The sequence below is a fragment of the Crinia signifera genome, chromosome 2, assembly GCF_055691185.1.
Source record: "Crinia signifera chromosome 2, ASM5569118v1, whole genome shotgun sequence".
Classification (NCBI taxonomy): Eukaryota; Metazoa; Chordata; class Amphibia; order Anura; family Myobatrachidae; genus Crinia; species Crinia signifera.
The window spans coordinates 310,268,689-310,290,594 of record NC_139218.1 but is presented as its reverse complement, the minus strand read 5'-3'; the positions used below and the strand labels follow the sequence as shown (position 1 = coordinate 310,290,594).

Genomic DNA, 21,906 nt, shown 5'->3' with positions numbered 1-21,906 from the left:
GTTCTGTGACAGGCTTGTAACTAGTATATATGTAATTGACAGGCTGGTAACTAGTATAGATGTAATCGACTGGGAGTTCTGTGACAGGCTGATAACTAGGATATATGTAATAATCTGGGAGATCTGTGACAGGCTGGTAACTAATATACAGTAGGAGCAAGTTTCATCTTTGCTCCTTTGGCCATGGCTAGCCATGGCTATTCTATTGTTCTCAGCTGCAATACGTATTGTATTGCAGTTGAGAACAATAGATTAGCCATGGCTAGCCATGGCTAGCCCTGCCCAAAGGAGCAAAGATGAAACTTGCTCCTACTGTATATGTAATAGGCTGGGAGTTCTGTGACAGGCTGGTAACAAGTATATATGTAATAGGCTGGGAGTTTTGTGACAGGCTGGTAACTAGTATATATGTAATTGATAGGCTTTTAACTAGTATATATGTAATAAACTGGGAGTTCTGTGACAGGCTGGTAACTAGTATAATGTAATAAGTTGGGAGTTCTGTGACAGGCAGGTAACTAATATATATGTAATATCCTGGAAGTTCTGTGACGGGCAGGTAACTAGTATATATGTAATAGGCTGGGAGTTCTCTGACAGGCAGGTAACTAGTATATATGTAATAATCTGGGAGTTCTGTGACAGGCAGGTAACTAGTATATATGTAATTGACAGGCTGGTAACTAGTATAGATGTAATCGACTGGGAGTTCTGTGACAGGCTGATAACTAGTATATATGTAATAATCTGGGAGATCTGTGACAGGCTGGTAACTAGTATATATGTAATAGGCTGGGAGTTCTGTGACAGGCTGGTAACTAGTATATATGTAATAGGCTGGGAGTTCTGTGACAGGCAGGTAACTAGTATATATGTAATTAACAGGCTGGTAACTAGTATATATGTAATAAACTGGGAGTTCTGTGACAGGCTGGTAACTAGTGTAATGTAATAAGTTGGGAGTTCTGTGACAGGCAGGTAACTAATATATATGTAATATCCTGGAAGTTCTGTGACGGGCAGGTAACTAGTATATATGTAACAGGCTGGGAGTTCTCTGACAGGCAGGTAACTAGTATATATGTAATAATCTGGGAGTTCTGTGACAGGCAGGTAACTAGTATATATGTAATAGGCTGGGAGTTATGTGACAGGCTGGTAACTAGTATATATGTAATAAGCTGGGAGTTCTGTGACAGGCAGGTAACTAATATATATGAAAAAAGCTGGGAGTTCTGTGACAGACTGGTAACTAGTATATACTGTATGTTATAGGCTGGGAGGTCTCTGACAGGCAGGTAACTAGTATATATGTAATAGGCTGGGAGATCTGTGACAGGCAGGTAACTACTATATATGTAATAGGCTGGGAGATCTGTGATAGGCTGGTAACTAGTATATATGTAATAAGCTGGGAGTTCTGTGACAGGCAGATAACTAGTATATATGTAATAGGCTGGGAGTTCTGTGACAGGGTGGTAACTAGTATATATGTAATAGGCTGGGAGATCTGTGACAGGCTGGTAACTAGTATATTTGTAATAAGCTGGGAGTTCTGTGATAGGCAGGTAACCATAGGCGTGCGCAGCACATTTTATTAGGGGGTGCACCATCAAAGGGGTGTGCCTAGCACCACATCTTAAACATGTATAACACCGCCCATTGGGTGTGTCTAACAGCACCAATCAGGCGTGTCTACCATCATCTATTGGTACTTGCTACAATATAAAATGTCTCTCAGTATAATAATACATGCAAATAAAGTAAAAAAATATATGGATGACATGTAGTGATATGACAATGGTCTGGTACAAGTAACAATGCAAAACACACATAACTGATTGATGGGCGCTTCTTTCAATGGAATACAGTTCTAAAAAGCAAAAGTCTTTGGTAAAAGGTATTGCTGGTAGGGAGGTGTTCTTAAGGGTGGGCACAGCATTAGGGGGTGCCTGTGCACCCATAAGACTCAATGTGCGCACACCTATGCAGGTAACTAGTATATATGTAATAGGCTGCGAGATCTGTGACAGGCAGGTAACTAGTATATATATATATATGTAATAAGCTGGGAGTTCTGTGACAGGCTGGTAACTAGTATATATGTAATAGGCTGGGAGATCTGTGACAGGCAGGTAACTAGTATATATGTAATAGGCTGGGAGTTCTGTGACAGACAGGTAACTAGTATATATGTAATAGGCTGGGAGTTCTGTGACAGGCAGGTAACTAGTATATATGTAATAGGCTGGGAGTTATGTGACAGGCTGGTAACTAGTATATATGTAATAGGCTGGGAGATCTGTGACAGGCAGGTAACTAGTATATATGTAATAGGCTGGGAGATCTGTGACAGGCAGGTAACTAGTATATATGTAATAGGCTGGGAGATCTGTGACAGGCAGGTAACTAGTATATATGTAATAGGCTGGGAGATCTGTGACAGGCTGGTAACTAGTATATTTGTAATAAGCTAGGAGATCTGTGACAGGCAGGTAACTAGTATATATGTAATAGGCAGGGAGTTATGGGACAGGCAGGTAACGAGTATATATGTAATAGGCATAGGCGTGCGCACAGGGGGTGCCGGGGGTGCCCAGGCACCTCCTAATGACCGGCACCCCCCGCACTATTGTAGCACCCACTTTTGAGCGGCAGCAGCAGTGACAATACTGGCTGCTGACCAGTTCTGCGACCACATATTGTAGTCCCCAGTGCACAGGGCCGACTGCTGGAGGGAGGGCGCCCGCACGTATATGGTATTTAACATGTAAATAAAGCAGCGCCGCGGATCCCATTAGCGGCCGCACTTTTCTTTCGGCACCTTTGAAAACAAAACCTGTTACCGCGATTTCCGGGATATAGGAGGAGAAGGTAATTAAGCAGGGGCTGCTGCTGCAGAGCACTAGCGCTTCAATCAGGCAGCCGCCGACCGTCCCCACGTCCCTCAGCCCTTACCAGTCGCCCCCCCCCCAGGGGTCAGCTGATCAAACATCGGTGCTGCCGAGCCAGCAGCTCCGAGTCCCTGTGAGCAGCAGTAGCATCCCGGCCAGCATGAGCAATAAGTAGCAGCAGCAGCGGGGAGCAGTAACCCCCCCACCAATGGTAAGATGCACTTTAATGTGGGCAGTGGGGTGAAAGGTGTCGTAGTAGTGGCTGCCTGGGGGAGGGGGTTATATGTATTTATGACAAAGGCTACACACACACACATGTATTTGGTGACGTTGGTACTCAGAAAGTTGGCATCGTGATAGTCAGAATCACACTGTGTGTATGCCATTTCTTAGAGGTACATCCTGGTTGTACTCAATGCAGTCAGGCTGCTGGGAAGCATATGAGATGCCATGTACACACTCTCACCTGAATGACCAGGGTTAATTGTTGGTGGTAGGTGGGTGATGGGCATTATGGTGTGTGGCATTTTGTGTAATGTTCATTACTGTGCTTGACATTAGTGTAATGGGCATTACAGTGTGTGGCATTATGTATAATGGGCATTACAGTGTAAATTTTTGCAGTGCGCCTACGGTGCGCACTGTCCCTATTTCTGGTGTGTGTGTGTGGGGGGGAGGAGAATGATTCATTCTGAAGTGCACATACAAAAATAAGTCACTGTTTATTTAATTTGCATTGGTGCCCAATAGGCGTTGATAGAGACACCCAGTAGGCTGTGATGGACACACCCAGTAGGTGGTTATAGACACGCCTAGTAGGTGTGATAGACACACCCCTCCAGTGGTGCACCCCCTAAAAAAATGGGCTGCGCACGCCTATGGTAATAGGCTGGGAGTTATGTGACAGGCTGGTAACGAGTATATATGTAATAGGCTGGGAGATATGTGACAGGCAGGTAACTAGTATATATGTAATAGGCAGGGAGTTCTGTGACAGGCAGGTAACTAGTATATATGTAATAGGCTGGGAGTTCTGTGACAGGCTGGTAACTAGTATATATGTAATAGGCTGGGAGTTATGTGACAGGCAGGTAACTAGTATATATGTAATATAGGCGGGGAGTTCTGTGACAGGCAGGTAACTAGTATATATGTAATAGGCTGGGAGTTCTGTGACAGGCTGGTAACTAGTATATATGTAATAGGCTAGGAGTTATGTGACAGGCTGGTAACTAGTATATATGTAATAAGCTGGGAGTTCTGTGAGGGGACAGGAGCTTGTTATCTCACCAGCCTGATTCTGCCTTATACATTATTCTGCTTTATATCTACAGAGGAGATTGCGCCTCCGAACAGAACTCGCAGCCTGTTAGATATAGCCAATAAACAGCATGGGGTACATTTACTATAATAACGAGCTGATGTTGTCCATAGCAACTTCTCTCTATCATTTTATAGCCTGCAAGAGTGAGGTGAAGAGGTGTGAGGAGTCCCCAGTGTCCATGATGACGGATGACACCGTATCATCTTATGACATCTCCAATAGCAGCAGCAGTGGCTATTATAACCTGGCGGACCGGTCATCATCCTCATCAGACACCAGCAGCACCAGCTCTGAATCCTCTGATTCCTCCTCAGATACCTCAGATACCACCAGTGACTCCTCGGTCAGGTAGGTTGCCGGCACAATACTCGTGTCCTCCCAGCTCTGGTCTCTGGGGTGGATTTCAGGTCTCTTGTCTTACACACATGCCGTGATGTAGAAACGTTATCTCCATATCTGCTGCAGCTGGGGCTGCTACACAAGTTCTACCACACTGAGCGCTGATGGGCTGGTATTCTACTTGTATGACATACACGTATATATCATGATACTAATGAGTGTAACAATATAAGAAGAGCAATGCTACAGGAGAAATGAAGTCATGTAAATTATATACGTAGCGATATTATCAGTGATCTGAATGATGCTAGATCGCTCAGCGCACAGCGCACAGCGCTCAGCACACAGCGCTCAGGACTGCACCAGTGCTCTGCGTTGAACGATCTGTCACTGCCCACGTTCTCAAAAGAGAGAACACAGGTGATGACTAGATTATTACTGCATGTAGTATCTATATCTCCCAGCGAGAGCGACGCACGGGGCCACACATTACTATCGCTATGGGCCCTACATACAGTGATGTGTGCTTCATTTCTAGGCAATCTAGTCAGATCACTTAGAAAATAGGCCCAAATCTCTGGGTGTGTAGCCCCATTAGAGGGATCTCACATCACTGTACGCTGGGCTTTCTGTATGGGGCCGCCCTTGTCATGTCACACCCACAGTATCAGCGCTCTTATTGGTCCAAAGAGGACTCACACAGAGAAATGTAGTCAGTAAGGGCCACTAACATGGTGCAGGTGCTAGATAGCAGCAGGCCAGGGAATAATGAGAGGACTTGTACATGGCAAACGTTTGTGTCTTTACAATAACAGTCACTGATCAAAGTTTGTTTTTATAGGACGGTCATCTACAAGACACGTATTCATGTTGGCTTCCTATGGCAGGAGTGGCAGGAGGAGGAGGAATGAATGCCGAGGGTTGACATTTAACCTGGAAATCAGACTCACTGAGCCCTAAACATCACCTATCCCATAACCTGGGAACTTGTTTTGAAAAGTTTTGTTGATTTGACTTGTGTCAGTTACTGCATTAAACTTGATCATTATAAGTTTGTGCAACTGTTAAAGCCAGTCCCGTTGACGGCTATTCTCCCAAGCTAGTCCTGTTGACGGCTATTCCCCCTACCCAAGCCAGTCCCGTTGACGGCTAATCCCCCTACACAAGCCAGTCCCGTTGACGGCTATTCCCCCTACCCAAGCCAGTCCCGTTGACGGCTAATCCCTCTACCCCCAATCTCTGTCTTCACAACTCCCTCTCTCCATATCCAGCAAGTTTGAAACATCACTTTGCTCTCACTTTCTATAGAGTAATTTGGTCGCTGAGCGGCCTCTATATGAATCTGTTGTGAACAATAAAAAGCAAGACAAGCCAATCAGTGTCTGATGTGTTATTTCCCACTAATGTCAATGTTTCCCATTGTACTACTGTACTGGTCTGACCCATGTTCATGTGTTAACCCTTTGAGGGCCAAGTGAATTTGTCAAAATAGGTGTAAAATTGCCAAACAAACATTTATCTCCATCATAATGACCTGTAATGTTTGCCTTATATACAGTAGGAAACAATCTTTTTTTACTCACATTTTTATTTTAATCTATATAACAAATGTGACTGACACTGGTATTTTTAAAGGATATTTTGCACATCTCTCTCAGAGATGTTGGCACTCAAATTATTAAATAGCTGTGATAAAATATATGGTAGGTTGGTGCAGTACTGTGGGCTATAAGGATCTGTGCAGCTACACCATACTATTTTTTGGAAAACCGGGAGGGGAGCTCCGGTAGGATGTAAGAGGGGTGTGATGGAGGTGGGGCTTATGGTAATGTCCCGCACTGGGGGAGTGGCCTGCGCAAACACGTCATCTTGGCCATGTTCGCTGCCGGGCCATGCCAGTATTACAATATGCATCATTTGGTCCCCACAGACCCACCACAAAGGGTGGATACGGGAGACTGTCAGCATTCCAGGGGTATATAAATATTTAATAAGAAGAGAGCGTTTAAAAATATAAAGCCAATTTATAAAAAAAAAACATATTTAACAATTAAAAAAATACACAACATATAATGAAGAAAATTACATATACATAATTATATATAATAATAATAATAATAATAAAGAGGTGTATCACTTTAAAAACACATGTACATCAAAACTGCAACTCTGCTGTTTAAGCATAAAGGTCTGCACTTTATATTTCAGGAGGATAGATCTGCACCTATTGGATACCTCAGTTGTGTAGTCTCCAATGTTCCACACAATCTCCCTTGTGGGATTATAATTGCATTGAAATTGGAAGCAACTGTATAGTCATCGGAGGAACCAATGCCAGATTAAGCCTTCAGGGGACCCGGGGTACTTTAGACAGGGGGGCCCCCTTGCACTTGTCATTACTGGCCGCAAACTGCATGGGAGAATATTACACTGTCAAAACACAGAGTAAAGGCAGAATAAACTTGGTCAATCGGTAACTGCGGGGGAGATCAGAGCCGGATTAACAATGGGCCTGATGGAGCTATAGCTCCAGGCCCACTCTCCAAATAGGCCCATTTTGTAGCTGAGGTTCAGCGCTTTCCAACAAGACCAGCCCCGCGTCGCTAGCCCCCCGGGAACCGGAGATACCGCCAGGCAAACCTGGAACGTTTTCCCCATAGGATAACATGGGACCCGCTAATTCCGACCTCCACCCGGTTCCAACGGCTGCCAGTTCCCCCTACAGCATCACAGAAACTCGAGGTTGATCTCAGTCGAACACAAATTGCTGGCCCTTCAATCTAATACCTGATCCATATGGGTTCATTGGTTCTAGAGATATTGCAGGTAAAACTATTTGTTTTTCATTTCTGAAATGTAATTTCATGGCTGTTCATGTTGTTTGAGGACAGATTTCTCTGGAACCAAACGGCCCAGTTTTACTGGACCAAAATCATTCAAAGGCTACATGTAAATGGGTCAGTTGGTTCCGAAGATATAGCTGGTTGTTTAAAAGGGGGCGGGGGTGGTTTTCTCTCCCCCTCACACCAGAAAATGCACGGACTAGGCTGTTGTAAAAGGGGCCAGTCCAAGAATATCCCTGCATGATCCTGGGACCATATTCCCTGCATTTTCTGGTATGAAAGGGGTATTATTTCAAATAGCCGGGACATGCAGTGCTCTGAATACAGTCGGGCAGCCCCCTGCTCTCTGCCCGGCTGTTAATGGCTGTCATTTCTGCCCGGCGATGACTGTCCCCCAGTTACCGCGAGCATGTATTCCCCCTTGGCAATGAGCATGTAATCCCACATGGCAAAGAGCATGGAACCCCTGGCAATGAGCATGGAACCCCTGGCAATGAGCATGTAGGTAAGCAACATTTATGTAGCATCATTTTTAATAGGCATTATGGTGTTTGGCATAATACGTAATGGAGATTATGGTGTGAGGCTTAACATGTAATGGGCATTATGGTGTAAATTTTTAATGTGCGCCTTTGGCGCGCAATGCCCCTATTTATGAAGCATATTGTGCATTATTGCTCAATCTGTTTGGTATAGTGCAGGCATGTCCAAACTATGGCCCTCCAGCTGTGAAACTACAAGTCCCATCATGCATTTCCACAATTTTGCAATTAGGGAATGCTAAAACTACTGTATGTCAAGGCATTCTGGGACGTGTAGTTTCACAACAGCTGGAGGGCCACTGTTTGGACATGCCCGGTATAGTGTGTATTTTGGCTCAATCCATGTGGCAAAATGTGAATTTTGCCTTAATCTGTGTGGCATAACGTGAATTTTGACTCAATCTGTGTGCCATAGTGGGAATTTTTGCTCAATCGGTGTGAATTTTGTCTCATTCCATGTGGCATAATGTGTAAGAAGCAAGTACAGTATAAGTTACTATTGTGTTGCATGATTTGTATAAGGGGTATATGGTGTGGTAAATTTAGGTTACCACATAAAAGGTGCTGACATATTGTCTACCAAGTTTCGGTTTTCAGTATTTTTTTATGACAGGAGTGCCGCCTGACCCCGCAAGTATCTTAGGACATCTGCGTCCTGCGGGTGCACCTTTGGAGTGCACCCACCAATATATCTCCCTGCATTTTTCTTATGCCAGACCCCTGCCTTTTCCAGGCATATATAATTAGTTGAACGTATTTACACAAATAGAGACACATCCATGAGCAAACCACCAAACAGAACACTGGTCACGCCCCCCACATTATTAGGTGCGGGCCGCAACCCCTATTATTGCGCATAATAGGCCCTTGATCATTTTCAGCTCCAGGCCCATTTAGACCTTAATCTGGCTCTGCCAGTCGCAGTGAAGCCAGTGCAGTCCCACGGGCCGCATCTGGCTTCCTAGTGCTAAGCTGGGTGTTTGCAGCTTATAGGTAAAATCTGGCACTGGTTCTATGTAATTATAAACACTGATGTTGACAACAGCCAAAATGCTAAGACTAAACATTGAACAAAAAAGATATACTGTGGAAAAGGGCCATTACAGTATCAGACTCATTAACTAATCATTCAATGGGGCACTTTTGTATCCTTTACAGTGGCCCCATTTTCTTTAGCTTTTTACATCTTGCTTGGTCTCATACAGTAGGTCACTATGGGCCGGATTCATGTTGGATCGTCCCTGGCGTAATTGCACCGGGGACCGATGGGGCTACTCTGCGCATGGCCAATTATACGCATGTGAATGCCTCCGGCAACTATCACAGTCATCAAGTGGAGGACAGGGGCTGCCGCTTGGGGATGCCCAGTGTTTCATGGCCATGTAAATGCCACATGACTAAGGTGGTTTTTGGGTAACTCCATGGGCATGTGACACCTATCTGCTGCTCAAATAGTATCATGGGCCTATGGCACCCACCTTCCCCTGAATACCACCTAGGACCCTTGGCACCTACCTGCCGCCCAAAAACCACATTGGGACCGTGATACCAACCTTTTGGCCGAATCCCACCTTTGACCTGTGGCAGCTACCTGTCAGCCATATCCCACCCTGGGCCTTTGGCACCGCCCTGCTGCCTGAATCCTACTTTGCTCCTTTGAAACCTCCCTGCTGCCTGAACCCCAGCTTGGGCTTGTGGCAAAAAAACACTTAAATCTTACAATAGGCCAATGACATCTACCTGCAACCCTGAATACCACCATGGGCCTGTGATACCTACCTGCCACCTCAAACCCACCTTGGGCCTGTGGCACCTACCTGTCACACTATCACCTTGGGCTCATGAAATCTATCCAAATACCAAACTGGTCCTTTGGCACATACCTGCTATGTGAATTCCACCTTGGTATTTTGCACATACCTAAAGTACCACCCAATTTCCACCTTGAGCCTGAGGCAACTACTTGCCATTCAAATACCTCCATGGACCTGTGACTCCTTCCTGCTGCCTGAATACCACCTTGGACATGTGACACCTATTTGCCACCGAATACCCCCATGGCACCTTCCTGCTACAAATAAATACCACACTGGTCCTGTGGCACCTACCTGCCAAGCAAATACTACCATGGGTCTGTGACCCCTACCTGCCACTCCAATCCCACATTAGGCCTGTAGAACCTACTGTACCTGCCATGCTAATAACTCCATGGACCTTTGACACCTACCCAAATCCCACCTCGGGCCTGTGGCACCTACCTGCTGCCTCAATCCGACCTTGGCACTACATACCACCCGATTTACACCTTGGGCCTGTGGCACCTACCTGCTGCGTGAATTCCTTCTTGGGCCTGTGGCAGCTACCTACCACCAAAATCAAAACTTTGGGCCTATGGCACCTACTTGTCAGCTGACTCCCTCTATGGGCCTTTTGCTTTTTCCTGCCACCTAATTACCATCTTGAGTCTGTTGCACTGACCTGTTCTCCAAAAACACCTTTAAAACCACGTCACCGACCATCTCGCCATATCCCACCTTGGGCGCTTGACACCTACATGCCACCCATTCTTCACCTTGGGCCTTTGTCACTTCCCTACCATGTGAATCCAACCTTGGGCCTCTGACATCTATCTTCTGCCCGAATTCCTCCTTGGGCATGTTGCACCTACCTGTTAATCGAATCTCACCTTTCACCTTTAAAACCTCACCTACCTGCCTCCTAATTTTCTCTTTGGGCCTTTCGTACCTCCTGAATCACACCGTCGGCCTTTGAAATCTATCTGCTGCCCGAATCTCTCATTAGGCCTGTGGCACCTACCTGCCACCCATATCCCACATGGGCCTTTGACACCTGCCTGCCACCCAAATCTCACCTTTGGTGTTTGACACACAACTACCTGCTGCCCGAATCCCACCTTGGACATGTTGCACCTTCCTACTACCCGATTTTCACTTTGGGTATGTGCCACCTGAATACAACCTGGGGCCTTTGATACCAACCTGCTACCCAAATCCTACCTTGTGCCATTGATAACTAAATGCTGCCCAAATCCCACCTCAAGCCTGTGACACCTACCTTCCACCTGAATCCCACATTGGGTCTTTGATACCTGACTGCCACTCAAATACCACTTAGGCCCTGTGACACATATCTGCTTGCGATCTACTGCTGCTTAACAAGCCAAACTGAATTAGGCCCTATGATTCCTTACCTCTCCTGATCCATACTGTTATTTTCATTTTTAACTCAGCAGCTTTAGGATGATGTATGAAGTAATTGTCTCTGAAAACCTCATCTCACAGACATTAAAAGCCAATGAACTCCTTAGGGGAAAAGAGTGGATGTGGTGTGGATAGCAACTAATTGAACAGTTTATCTTATTTATATAAATATCAATATTTGGCAACAGTACTGTACATTATATTTACTAGGCATTTTTAAAACCATAATTTCAAAACCTGGGGCAGGATTTTATCAAAAAATCTGTCAATAAACTAAAATGTTTACATGTTGATTTATATATGTATAAATATACAGAGTAGTTCTTCACCCTGTCTAAACGTGAAGAGCATGGCATCTATGGATAGACAAACCATGCAACCATATTATCACCCTTTTGCTTTCATAAGCCATGAAAAGTAGGTCGGGGAAATGGAAAAAACGATTAAGAGTGTTCATGATAAAGTGATTTAGATTGAGTTGTATCATTGAGTAATGCAGGCGCTGGACTGATGCCATTTCAGGATTGGCATAAGAGAGGTTTTACAGTGCTATCTGAAATAGCTACTTGAAAATCTTATATTCCCTGAACACAACTGAAATGCTTTCAGTGTTGAAGTAGCTTTAATGTTATCAGATGCATCCCGCTTATTCTCATCTTGTGAAAATTACATGTTCGTTAATGGCCACAGATACTGGAATGAGGCTTTAAAAGTATTGCTCTCCAGGGTGATTGGGGTAAGACAGAATCAGAACACCACCCCCTTTTAACTCCTTTACATCTAGGTGACGGGCAAAGTTTGACAAAGATTACTAATTAGGTTATAGTGGTACTAGCGCTGTTCTTCTTCCACTTTATGGATTTAAATGTCCTCAAAAGTACACTGTCCTGTGTTTAGATTGTAAAAAAACACTCCACCTCTCTATTCTGGGGTGGCTGCTCCTTTTCCTGTAGGTTCCTGTTCCTGGGAACCTTATGTATTGGATCTGAAATAAAGTGTGAGAAGGGCGCCTCCTAGTGTAGTATTATAAATTTTCAATTACCCTTCACCACAGGTAAAGACACACGGCACCCCAATGTTAAAAGATTTACCATATTAAGTGGCCTTCCACAACTTTTTATGAGCTTATTTCGAATGATTTTCCCAGGGTATTGTCAGGATTTTCTCCCGTTCCAAATGTCTCCTTAGGACCTCCTCTCCCCAATGATCCACACCGCAATGTCAATCAACATATAATTAGAGGAGAAGAGAGGAAAACAGACTAGTGTAATACAATTAACACTTTTAATAGTCACCGCAAATGACACAATTTATAACTTGTACAATATAAAAAAGAATATGAGGCTTATCTGGTGGTGATTTTCTCAACCATCCTCTATAGTCTGGAGTAGATCCCCTGAACGCGTTTCATCCTTTTTGGACTTCTTCAGGAGGAGGCGCCCTTCTCACCCTTTGTCAGCGCAGGCGGTTTTTGTGTTCCCGGCTGTGACCGTGGTGGACCAGTGGAGGGCGCTGGAGAGCCAAAGGCAGAAGGTTTAATGTAGGACATACACGGGGAGATCAGGGCACAGCGAACCAGAGAGTTGACGGAGACCAGGAACAGGGGCGCGGAGTCTAACCTGCCAGCGGTATTCACCAGGGAGCCCCGCAAGGAACTTTGGACTTAGCTGCGTCTGACAGGCAGGTCGCGGCCCCCTGCCCTGGTCCTCTGGACGCAGGCAAGGGCGATGATACTTGAGAGTATAGCAAAGGAGATGCAATCTGTGGACTGCAGAGGACTGCACGGGATGTCGACAAATGGTGTTGACAGTGGTACCGACGACTGGTGGATGGCTCAGGTATATGCTGGAGCAATAGGACGTGGATGGTAAGTCTCTATAGAACACAGCAGAGGAGTGTCGACACTGGAGTCGACGGAGCCTGTCGGTAGTTCAGGACAAGATGGAGAATGTCGCTGAAGGCTTGGAAGCCAATGATGGTAATGGTGAGGCACCGGTTACTCGACTGAAGAGGTGGAAAAGGCAGGAGTCTTCTGGAGATGAACGGAACCAGGTAAGTATCGCAGGTGCAGGTAACGCTGGAGTGAGACACAGGGGAGCCTGGAGATCTCGGAGTCTTGGGAACTTCTCTGTCACAGGAGAATACTGAGAGCAGGTAAGCAATTGTTCAAGACAAGGAAGGAAGGCCGCAGGCCGGATTTATCCCCCTTGCTTGTCTGTGATTGGCTGCCTGCTGCAGCACCAATCAACACTGGGGAGTGGAGCACACACCGTGATTCAGGTACAGGTGTGCGGGTCAGAGGTGAAGTGAATGGACAGCGGGGATTGGTCTGGGGAATCAGCTGACTGTGAGTGTCATGGCGGGAACGGCGTGCACTCTGCAGGGAACCATGGCAACGGCCCGCGGGGACACTGGGGACATCACGCCAGATATCAGAAGCCCTGCGGATGACAGGCCTTTCATGCAACACAGACCATCGAGAGGGTAATGACCGATGTTTCCGATGGTGAGATCTGCGGTTTGTGACACCCTTTATTTCAAAGATTACTAATTGTCCAGCTGTAGGTGCAGATTTTATTTCTCAACCTATAACATTAAATAGTTTTCTGAACTCTGAATCTAACCCCCCACTGCGGGATACAGTGCTGCGCATATAGAACAACTGGGGGTGTTTGGAATACATAATAATATCCATGTGGTTGATCGGGGTATGGATCATTGAGTCGACCCTAGTTAGGTCAATAGTTCAACCCTATATCTTCGTCATAGTCAACAGAATGAAAAGGAAAACATGGAAATGTAGACAGGTACAAAAGATTGACACATGAACGAAGTCAACATGGAAATGTTCAAGACAAAAAATGGTTGACAAGTTTTTTTGGTGCAATTTTGTTTGATAACTCAACTGTGACCCCAATTGTCAGGACCTGGGGCTCCGTAGACGCACCTACCGGCAGTGGTGCGGTGGCCACATGGACGCCCCAGACCTCCGCTACGTACAGGAGCCGTGGGATGGGTCGGGGGAACAGCCGCACGGCAGAGACATCCTCCGCAGCTTCCGGACGCCGGGCGTCGGGGGTTGCTAGGCAACCAGCCCGACGCGCTGCTTCCGGCGGTAGTGATAGAGCTCCCGGCGCGTTGCCAGGCAACGGCAGACGCCGGGCGATGCAAACCTGAGTCCTGACTGTTTCTAAGCAGTCAGGACACCGGACGCTTGGCGCCCTTTCTCCGTGCGCCAATCACTTCATGAGAGGCTTGGCTCAGGTGCCTCTCTTTCATTGGTCCCGCTCCCTCAGCGATCTGAGAATGTTCTCAGACGCCGGTGATAGATTCCTGTTGCTTGCGGGTCAGCTGTCTCTGTTACAGGCAGCCATCTCTGGTGAACACTCGGCAGTACCCACTCGGTCCGGACACCCACATCTCTTACACCCTCCTGGGTGCCGTGAGTTATCCTGGGCTACCGCCGAGTAGCATTATTACTCTTTTGTGTGCCCTGTTGGAGGTGGGCCTTGTTCCTCCTTATTGGTTGTTTATGTATCCCTGTATGTTAGTTGTGGGGTCACAACTCTCATTTGTGGTATATTAGTCTCACAGGTATTTTGGGACTTGGATCACTTACGTTTTGCGACGGTGTCTCAATATTACGTTGCCTGGTTATTTGTGCTTGGTATCTTTGCTTTATATTGTTTTAGGATACCCCGAGGGACCCGGCCTTAGGTCTCAGAATAGTTCATCATCTCAGGTTCCTGGGGGCCTCTGCCTTAGGGCTAGTTAGGTATTATCCCCTTGTTCTCTTCTAGCTTTGGTACTCGCGTTGTCTCCTCTCAAGACCAGGTGGCATCGGGGTTGGAGCCTGACTAACGGGCTCCTTCGATCGCGGCTATTATTGGCGAAGCCTAGTACCGCACGCGTCCGCCAAAGCTATTCAGAAACAACGGAGGTAGGGGTGGCAGGAAGGGTCCCAGGAACCTAACACCAATACGTGTACCACTTCCCCTAGCTTGGCTTAATTCAGCATGCTTAAAGCAAGGTTCCTCACCCTGCTGCTGCCCTCTGCTCAGGTTACTATTCTCAATCAGGGCCTCCGACAGGGGGGTGCGAGGGGTACAACTGTCCTGGGCCCCAGCCTCTGGATGGCCGCCCCCCTCCTTTCTCACCAGAACCATTCTGCCATCCCCTCTGCCGCTGCAGTTACCAGGGAGCAAGACCTTCCACACTTTGGGGGTTGCTACCTATAGCGGGTCAGGTCCGGGGAGATGGAGGAGCAGCGGCACCCATCTGTTTAGATAGGGAGCAGCGGCGCCCAGCTAGAGGGTATCAGCCACCCCGGCCCGGAGAGAGTAGCAGCTCCTTGCTGGCTAGAGGGGTAGCAGTGGGTCGCCTGGGCCTGCCAGGAGAGGATCAGCAGTGTGCATGGCCGGGGAAAGGAGGAGCAGTGGCACCCAGCCATCCGGGGAAATGGAGGCCAGCTGAGATCTTCCTCTACTCTCCTACTCAACTTACCCCTTCACCTCATCTCACGTCCCATCACCTTACTCTCGTCCCGTCACTACACACCCTCTTGCCCCCATTACACTGGGTAGCTGGAGGTGATTTGGGGGCAGGAGATGGGTAGCTGGAGGTAGTATAGGGACAGGAGATGGGTAGCTGGAGGTGGTATAGGGACAGGAGATGGGTAGCTAGAGGTGGTATGGGGACAGGAGATGGGTAGCTAGAGGTGGTATGGGGACAGGAGATGGGTAGCTGGAGGTGGTATAGGGGCAGGAGATGGGTAGCTGGAGGTGGCATAGGGGTAGGACATGGGTAGCTCATCTCCTTCCTAGCCTGAAAACATCTAATCCTGTTTTGGGGATTTTGCGCTCGGTGCGGGGGGAGTCTACAAGGGAAGGGAGGGAGGGGGTTTGCCCACTCGGTGGCCGGCACCCTGCCCTAAAAAAAATCAGAGAGTGAACATTAGTAATATTGTGTATCACCACTTGAATATATAACCTGCACTGATCGATGCGTAAGTCCAATGGTAGATTTCTTAAAGCCACTTGAAATGTCCTGGTTAGCACTTGAGGTTTTTCCCTGATGGTGGTGGATGCCAAAGGCCAAATCCGGGGAACCTCGCTGTTGTGTGTATTGATGTCCAGGAAATTGAAGGCAAAGGAGTTCCAGATGGATAGGACTGAGACCAGAAGAATGAGCAGGTAAAACGCAATCCTCTATCAAGGGCGAAGAACAGTCACAAACATGGGTAATTAGTACGTGTTGGGCAATTAGTACGGTGGAGGGGAGAGATACCCACTCTACCCCCGTGTCTGTCACCAGGCCGGAGTCACAGCGGCGTTACCTTACTGCCCACTAAGAAGCACTTTCTTATTTAAACCTAAATACAAGCAACCTTGAGTGATAGCACGGTGCGATTCATATGTATATATTTGCAAATGTTATCTCAACACTATTGTGAGTCCGATACTTGATTCACCCCAGTCCCAATGTGGTTTCATTTATTATAAAGGAAAGTGAAATAGTATCAAGACAGTCACTATTGTTACAAATTGTATCTACATATGTTGTTACTTTCTAACCTGTGAGTCCCTCTTGAGAAAGACGCATCAGTTCATACATAAAATCAGTGATATATAATAAACTGAAGTGACATTGTACTCTCGCCACCAAGGATTTCTTATCCTTTTTTAAGACACCCTTTCATCTTTCATATCTTCTTCACATTTCTTACTGTGTTTTTTTTTTTAAATATCAAAGAACTTTTAATCAAACATTAAATAAAAGTACATTTTTATTGATTCTTCTCTTTGGTGCACCTACCACAGATGCTTTTTCTGTCTCCATTTTTTGACATTATAATTCTTGTCTAAAGGTATCACGCCGCCACAGATATTATTATACACACATTGATGTGCATATAAGAGAATAAGGAGGTTTCTAACGATATATACATCAGACTTTCAGTACAACTGATGATATTCTTCTCCTGTTTACATTATCCTTATACCAGTTGATCTAATGAAAATATACTGGTACTAGGTGATTCATCGCACCCTACGGGCGCTCTTCACACCGGTGTAAGTGGCTGCACCCCCTTAATTTGTGAACTTTTGTATTGTGAGAAATATGGTTAGAATTGTATGAAAGATGGCCTGTATTGCAACTTGAGTTATAGGTGAAATGTGTTAGAGAGCATATGATTTAGAAGGGGGTGTGCATTGTTTTGTTTAATTAAAAAGCGGTTACAGAGTCCTGAGCATTGATCCATTGGCCGCCAAGATAAAGGAATAATCCTGACATCAAGGGAATTTCGGTACAAGGCACACAGTATAAGTTGTCACTCTTTGCGGACAATGTACTACTGACCTTGTCCTCTCCCTCAACCTCACTTCCCCATTTAAAAGATGAGTTGCAGGCCTATGGCGGATGTCTGGACATAAGCTCAATGGTATGAAATCAGAGGCCCTGGCATTGCATCTATCCCCTGATGTACGGAGGTTCTTAGAGCTTAACTTTGACTACACATGGAGACCACAGGGCATTAAATACTTAGGCATTCAAATTACTAAATCATTAGACCAATTGTACAAGGCCAACTACATCCCCCTTTTGCAAACTATTAAGAATGATCTAAGTAGGTGGGCCCCTTTATATATATCCTGGATAGGACGTATCAACTCTATTAAAATGAACATTTTGACCAGGCTGCTTTATCTGTTTCAGACAATACCATTAGTGGTTCCTTACCCTTTCCTTTGCTCAGTTCAGTCTCTATGTGGCACTTTTGTGTGGGCAAATAAAAAGCCTAGTCTCCGTAGGACATGCCTGGCTAAGACATCACTTAGCGGAGGTCTAGGACTCCCCATTTTTGAACATCACTATTATTCCTCCCAAATGAGTCACATTATTTCATGGCATGCAAAGGAGGGATCTAAAAAATGGGTGACCCTTGAGAATGATCTGATCGGACTCCAAAAAGCTAGTTTTCTCCCTTGGCTTCCCCCGGCTCTGAGGCCAGCCTCTGTACATGATGTCCCATGTGTTAAAGCTATCCTCACCATATGGGATAAACTTAACAAACGGAGGGGTTTAGCACCCTATCCATCCCCAATGACTCCCCTTTGGCGACACCCCCATTTTCAACTGGGATGTATGAGTAGTTATATGCACCCTTGGGTTGCACGTGGGATTACATGATTTCTACACATATTGGGTGATTTTGCCATCAGAACTTCTCAGATTTATGTGAGAAGTACAAATTGGAGACAACACACAATTTTGAATATATACAATTGAAAATTTTCATCCAAACTTCCTATAAGACACAAAAGCCGCAGCCAATGACAATAGCTCCAGAGGCGTAACTAGAACTTTGTGGGCCCCATAGCAAAATTTATAATGGGGCCCCCCTTGAAATGCTCATTACACATTGTGACACACTGTAATGCCCATCACACATGATGCCGCCATCGTGATGCCCTTAACATATTATGCTGCATACCATAATGATTATTACACATTATACCAGACACCATAATGCCTATTACACATTATACCACACACCGTTATGTCCATTACATATTACACCACACACTGTAATGCCTATTACATATTATGCCACATAAGTTCTGCTTATCTAGATGCTTGTTGCCAGGGGTTATTTGCTCGATGACAGGGAATATTGCTCCTTGCCAAGAGTCACATGCTTCTTTCCAGGGGCTTCATGATCTCTGCCAAAGGGGGAAGGGGGTTTACAAACTCATTGCACAGGGGGATTACCATCTAGTGGCCATGGCGGTTTACAAGCTCATTGTCAGGGGGAATTACTTTGTGCCTCTCCAAATTGACAAATATAGATGTATATGTGCACACACACAGATTATATATATATATCTATATATATATAGATATATATATATATCTATATATATATAGAGATATATATATATATAGAGATATATATATATATATATAGATATATATATATATATATATATATATACGCACTGTAGACAATATTCTGCCATCCCTTCCCTAAAGGTGCATACACACTGGCAATTACAGGGAGGAAGGTTGTGCCACAGATATGGTTGAGGGGTTTTGAACTGTGAGGGGAGAGAAAGTTTGCAGAAGCTCTGTGGAGGAGGAGGTTGTGGATTGTGGGGAGTGAGCTGGAGTGGGGAAATTATGTGAGGGAAAGAGAGTAGGAATAGCAGAGAAGGGAGAGGAGGAGGAATAGAGGGAGATGGGAGAGGAGGAATAGAGGGAGATGGGAGAGCAGGAATAGTGGGAGATAGGAGAAGAGGAGGAATAGTGGGAGACAGGAAAGGAGGAATAATGGGAGACGGGAGAGGAGGGATAGTGGGAGACAGGAGAGAGGAAGAATACTGGGAGACACGAGAGCAGGAGAGATTAGGAATAGCAGGAGACGGGAGAGGAGGAGGAATAATGGGAGATGGGAGGAGGAATAGTGGGAGATGGGAGAGGAGGAGGAATAGTGGAAGATGGGAGAGAGGAGGAATAGTGGGAGATGGGGGAGATGAGGAATAGTGGGAGATGGGGGAGGAGGAATAGTGGGAGACCGGAGAGAGGAGGAATAGTGGGAAATGGGGGAGAGGAGGAATAGTGGGAGATGGGAGAGAGGGGGAATAATGGGAGATGGGAGAGCAGGAGAGAGTAGGAATAGCAGGAGACTGGAGAGGAGGAATAGTGGGAGACGGGAGAGGAGGAATAGCGGGAGACAGGAAAGAGGAAGAATACTGGGAGATGGGAGAGCAGGAGAGAGTAGGAATATTGGGAGACGGGAGAGAGGAGGAATAGTCGGAGATGGGAGAGAGGAGGAATAGTTGGAGACTGGAGAGGAGAAATAGTGGGTAACTGGGGAGGCTGCTCTCTCACATTCAGCGCAGGGGCCAAGTGTCTGCACCCTTAATAGGGAGTGTGCGTCCGGGTGGGATCTGGCAATGAGGGTTTAGGCCTGGTGAGCAGTGTACAGCAGTGAAGCCTGGTGAGCAGCAGTGTACAGGCCTGTGAGCAGTGTGAGCAGTGAGGGTATTGGCCTGGTGAGCAGAGGGTCAGGTGAGCAGTGTACCTGTAAGCTGGATCACGTTGCAGGCTCCTGCCCGTCGCGTGCTTGTACTGCGGATCCCGCAGCTGGCTGCTGTTCCCTGCCGTGACGACTGCTGCCTTCCCACGTGGGCCGTCTGTCTGGTCCTCTCCGGGGGCACACTAGTGTGGGCGCCTCAGTGTTGCCGCACTCAGTGGCCTCCCCCGGTCCTTGCTGCTGCTGGCTGGATGAAGGGGGGGGGGGTTTGGTTCCTTCCGCCCGCTGTGCTCCCGCCGGCTGTCTCTCCCTGTGCTTTTTGGGACTCCCTTTGCGGCACACACCTCGCCGCTGCCAGGCCCCTCTCTCTCCGCGCTCTACTTCCTGGCTCCACGCGGCCAGTCTCACTTCCTCCCCGCCGGCTTTCTCCGTGCCCACTGCACGCCTCACGTCAGATCTCCTCCACCTGTCCATCAACAAGGGGTCAGCTGAAGGGCGCTGCTGCACTTCACGGCGACAGTCATGCGCCTCCTGCGTGTCCCACCATGGCTGCCGGGTGCTCCTCTTTGGTAGGTTGGTTGCTTAGCAACCACCTAACGCTGGCTGCTCAAAGTGTCATACCGGCATATACCGCCCCATTTCGAGCACTGTATATATATATATATATATATATATATATATATATATATATATATATATATATATATACACACACACAGTAGATATATATATACTTATATATATATATACTGTAGATATATATATACTGTAGATATATATATAAATATGTAAGTGTACAGTAGATGGGCTCTTAGATGGGGGCATACAGCCTAGATATCACGGTGAGCCTGGATGCTGAGGAGGAGAGGGAGGTGAGAGGACGGAGGACCTGATACAGGGGAGCGGGGTGAGGGGGACCCTGCCTGGATGCTGGGGAGGAGGGGGAGGTGAGAGGACGGAGGAGTACCTGATACAGGGGAGCGGGGGGAGGAGTGAGGAGCCGCACATCACTATCCCCGTTCTGGCGCCGATGACAGCCTTATAGCTGGTCAGGCACAGTCAGCGTCATCTGGCAGCAGCTGCAGGTTAGGAAATGCAGGGAGAGCGCGCTGCGGCTGGTAGCGCCGGCCCACGCACTGCGCACCACAGTCTCTCCCTGTTTGGCTGCCTTCTCCTGCCCTGTGACGTCACCCCCCTCCTTTCCGGCCTGGCTCCTAGTCCTTCCGCACGCTGGTCGCTGCATCTCCTTGCCTGGCTCCTGCCTCCTACTGTATGGCGCGCAGCTACCCCCAGGCTCTATAATAAAGTAATGAAACTACCGAGGGTGCAGGGGACTGCTTGCTCTCCACCGGGCCCCCCCAGCCGCCGGGCCCCATAGCAGCTGCATCCCCTGCACCCACGGTAGTTCCGCCACTGAATAGCTCTGAACGTGTAGGATCCATTTCTGTTCTCTACTCTGTTTTAAATGCCCAACCTGACCAACACAAAGAATCTTTTAATAGGGCATGGGAAACCGATCTGGGGATTAGTATGGAGGACGAAGATTCGGCAGATATTCGACAACGGGTAGCTAAAACTTCTGTTAACACAAATATCAAAGAAAACTCTTTTAAGGTTTACTCACGCTGGTACCTGGTCCCTGAGAATTTACACTCCTTTTTTCCAACAACTCCAGACCTCTGCTGGCGGAATTGTGGGAACAAGGG

The 21,906-nt window shown here is 46.8% G+C and overlaps 1 protein-coding gene across 1 annotated transcript in view; it reads left to right on the top strand.

Annotated features, from left to right (window-relative positions):
- LOC146059084 (uncharacterized) overlaps positions 1-5,945 on the top strand; it is a 73,222-nt gene extending 67,277 nt beyond the window's left edge. The window contains exons 3-4 of the mRNA XM_083171208.1: positions 4,353-4,566; positions 5,399-5,945. Coding sequence (XP_083027334.1) covers positions 4,353-4,566; positions 5,399-5,468 — 284 coding nt within the window. The 3' untranslated portion in view covers positions 5,469-5,945. The remainder of the gene's footprint in view (positions 1-4,352; positions 4,567-5,398) is intronic.
- The last annotated feature ends 15,961 nt before the right edge of the window (positions 5,946-21,906 follow it).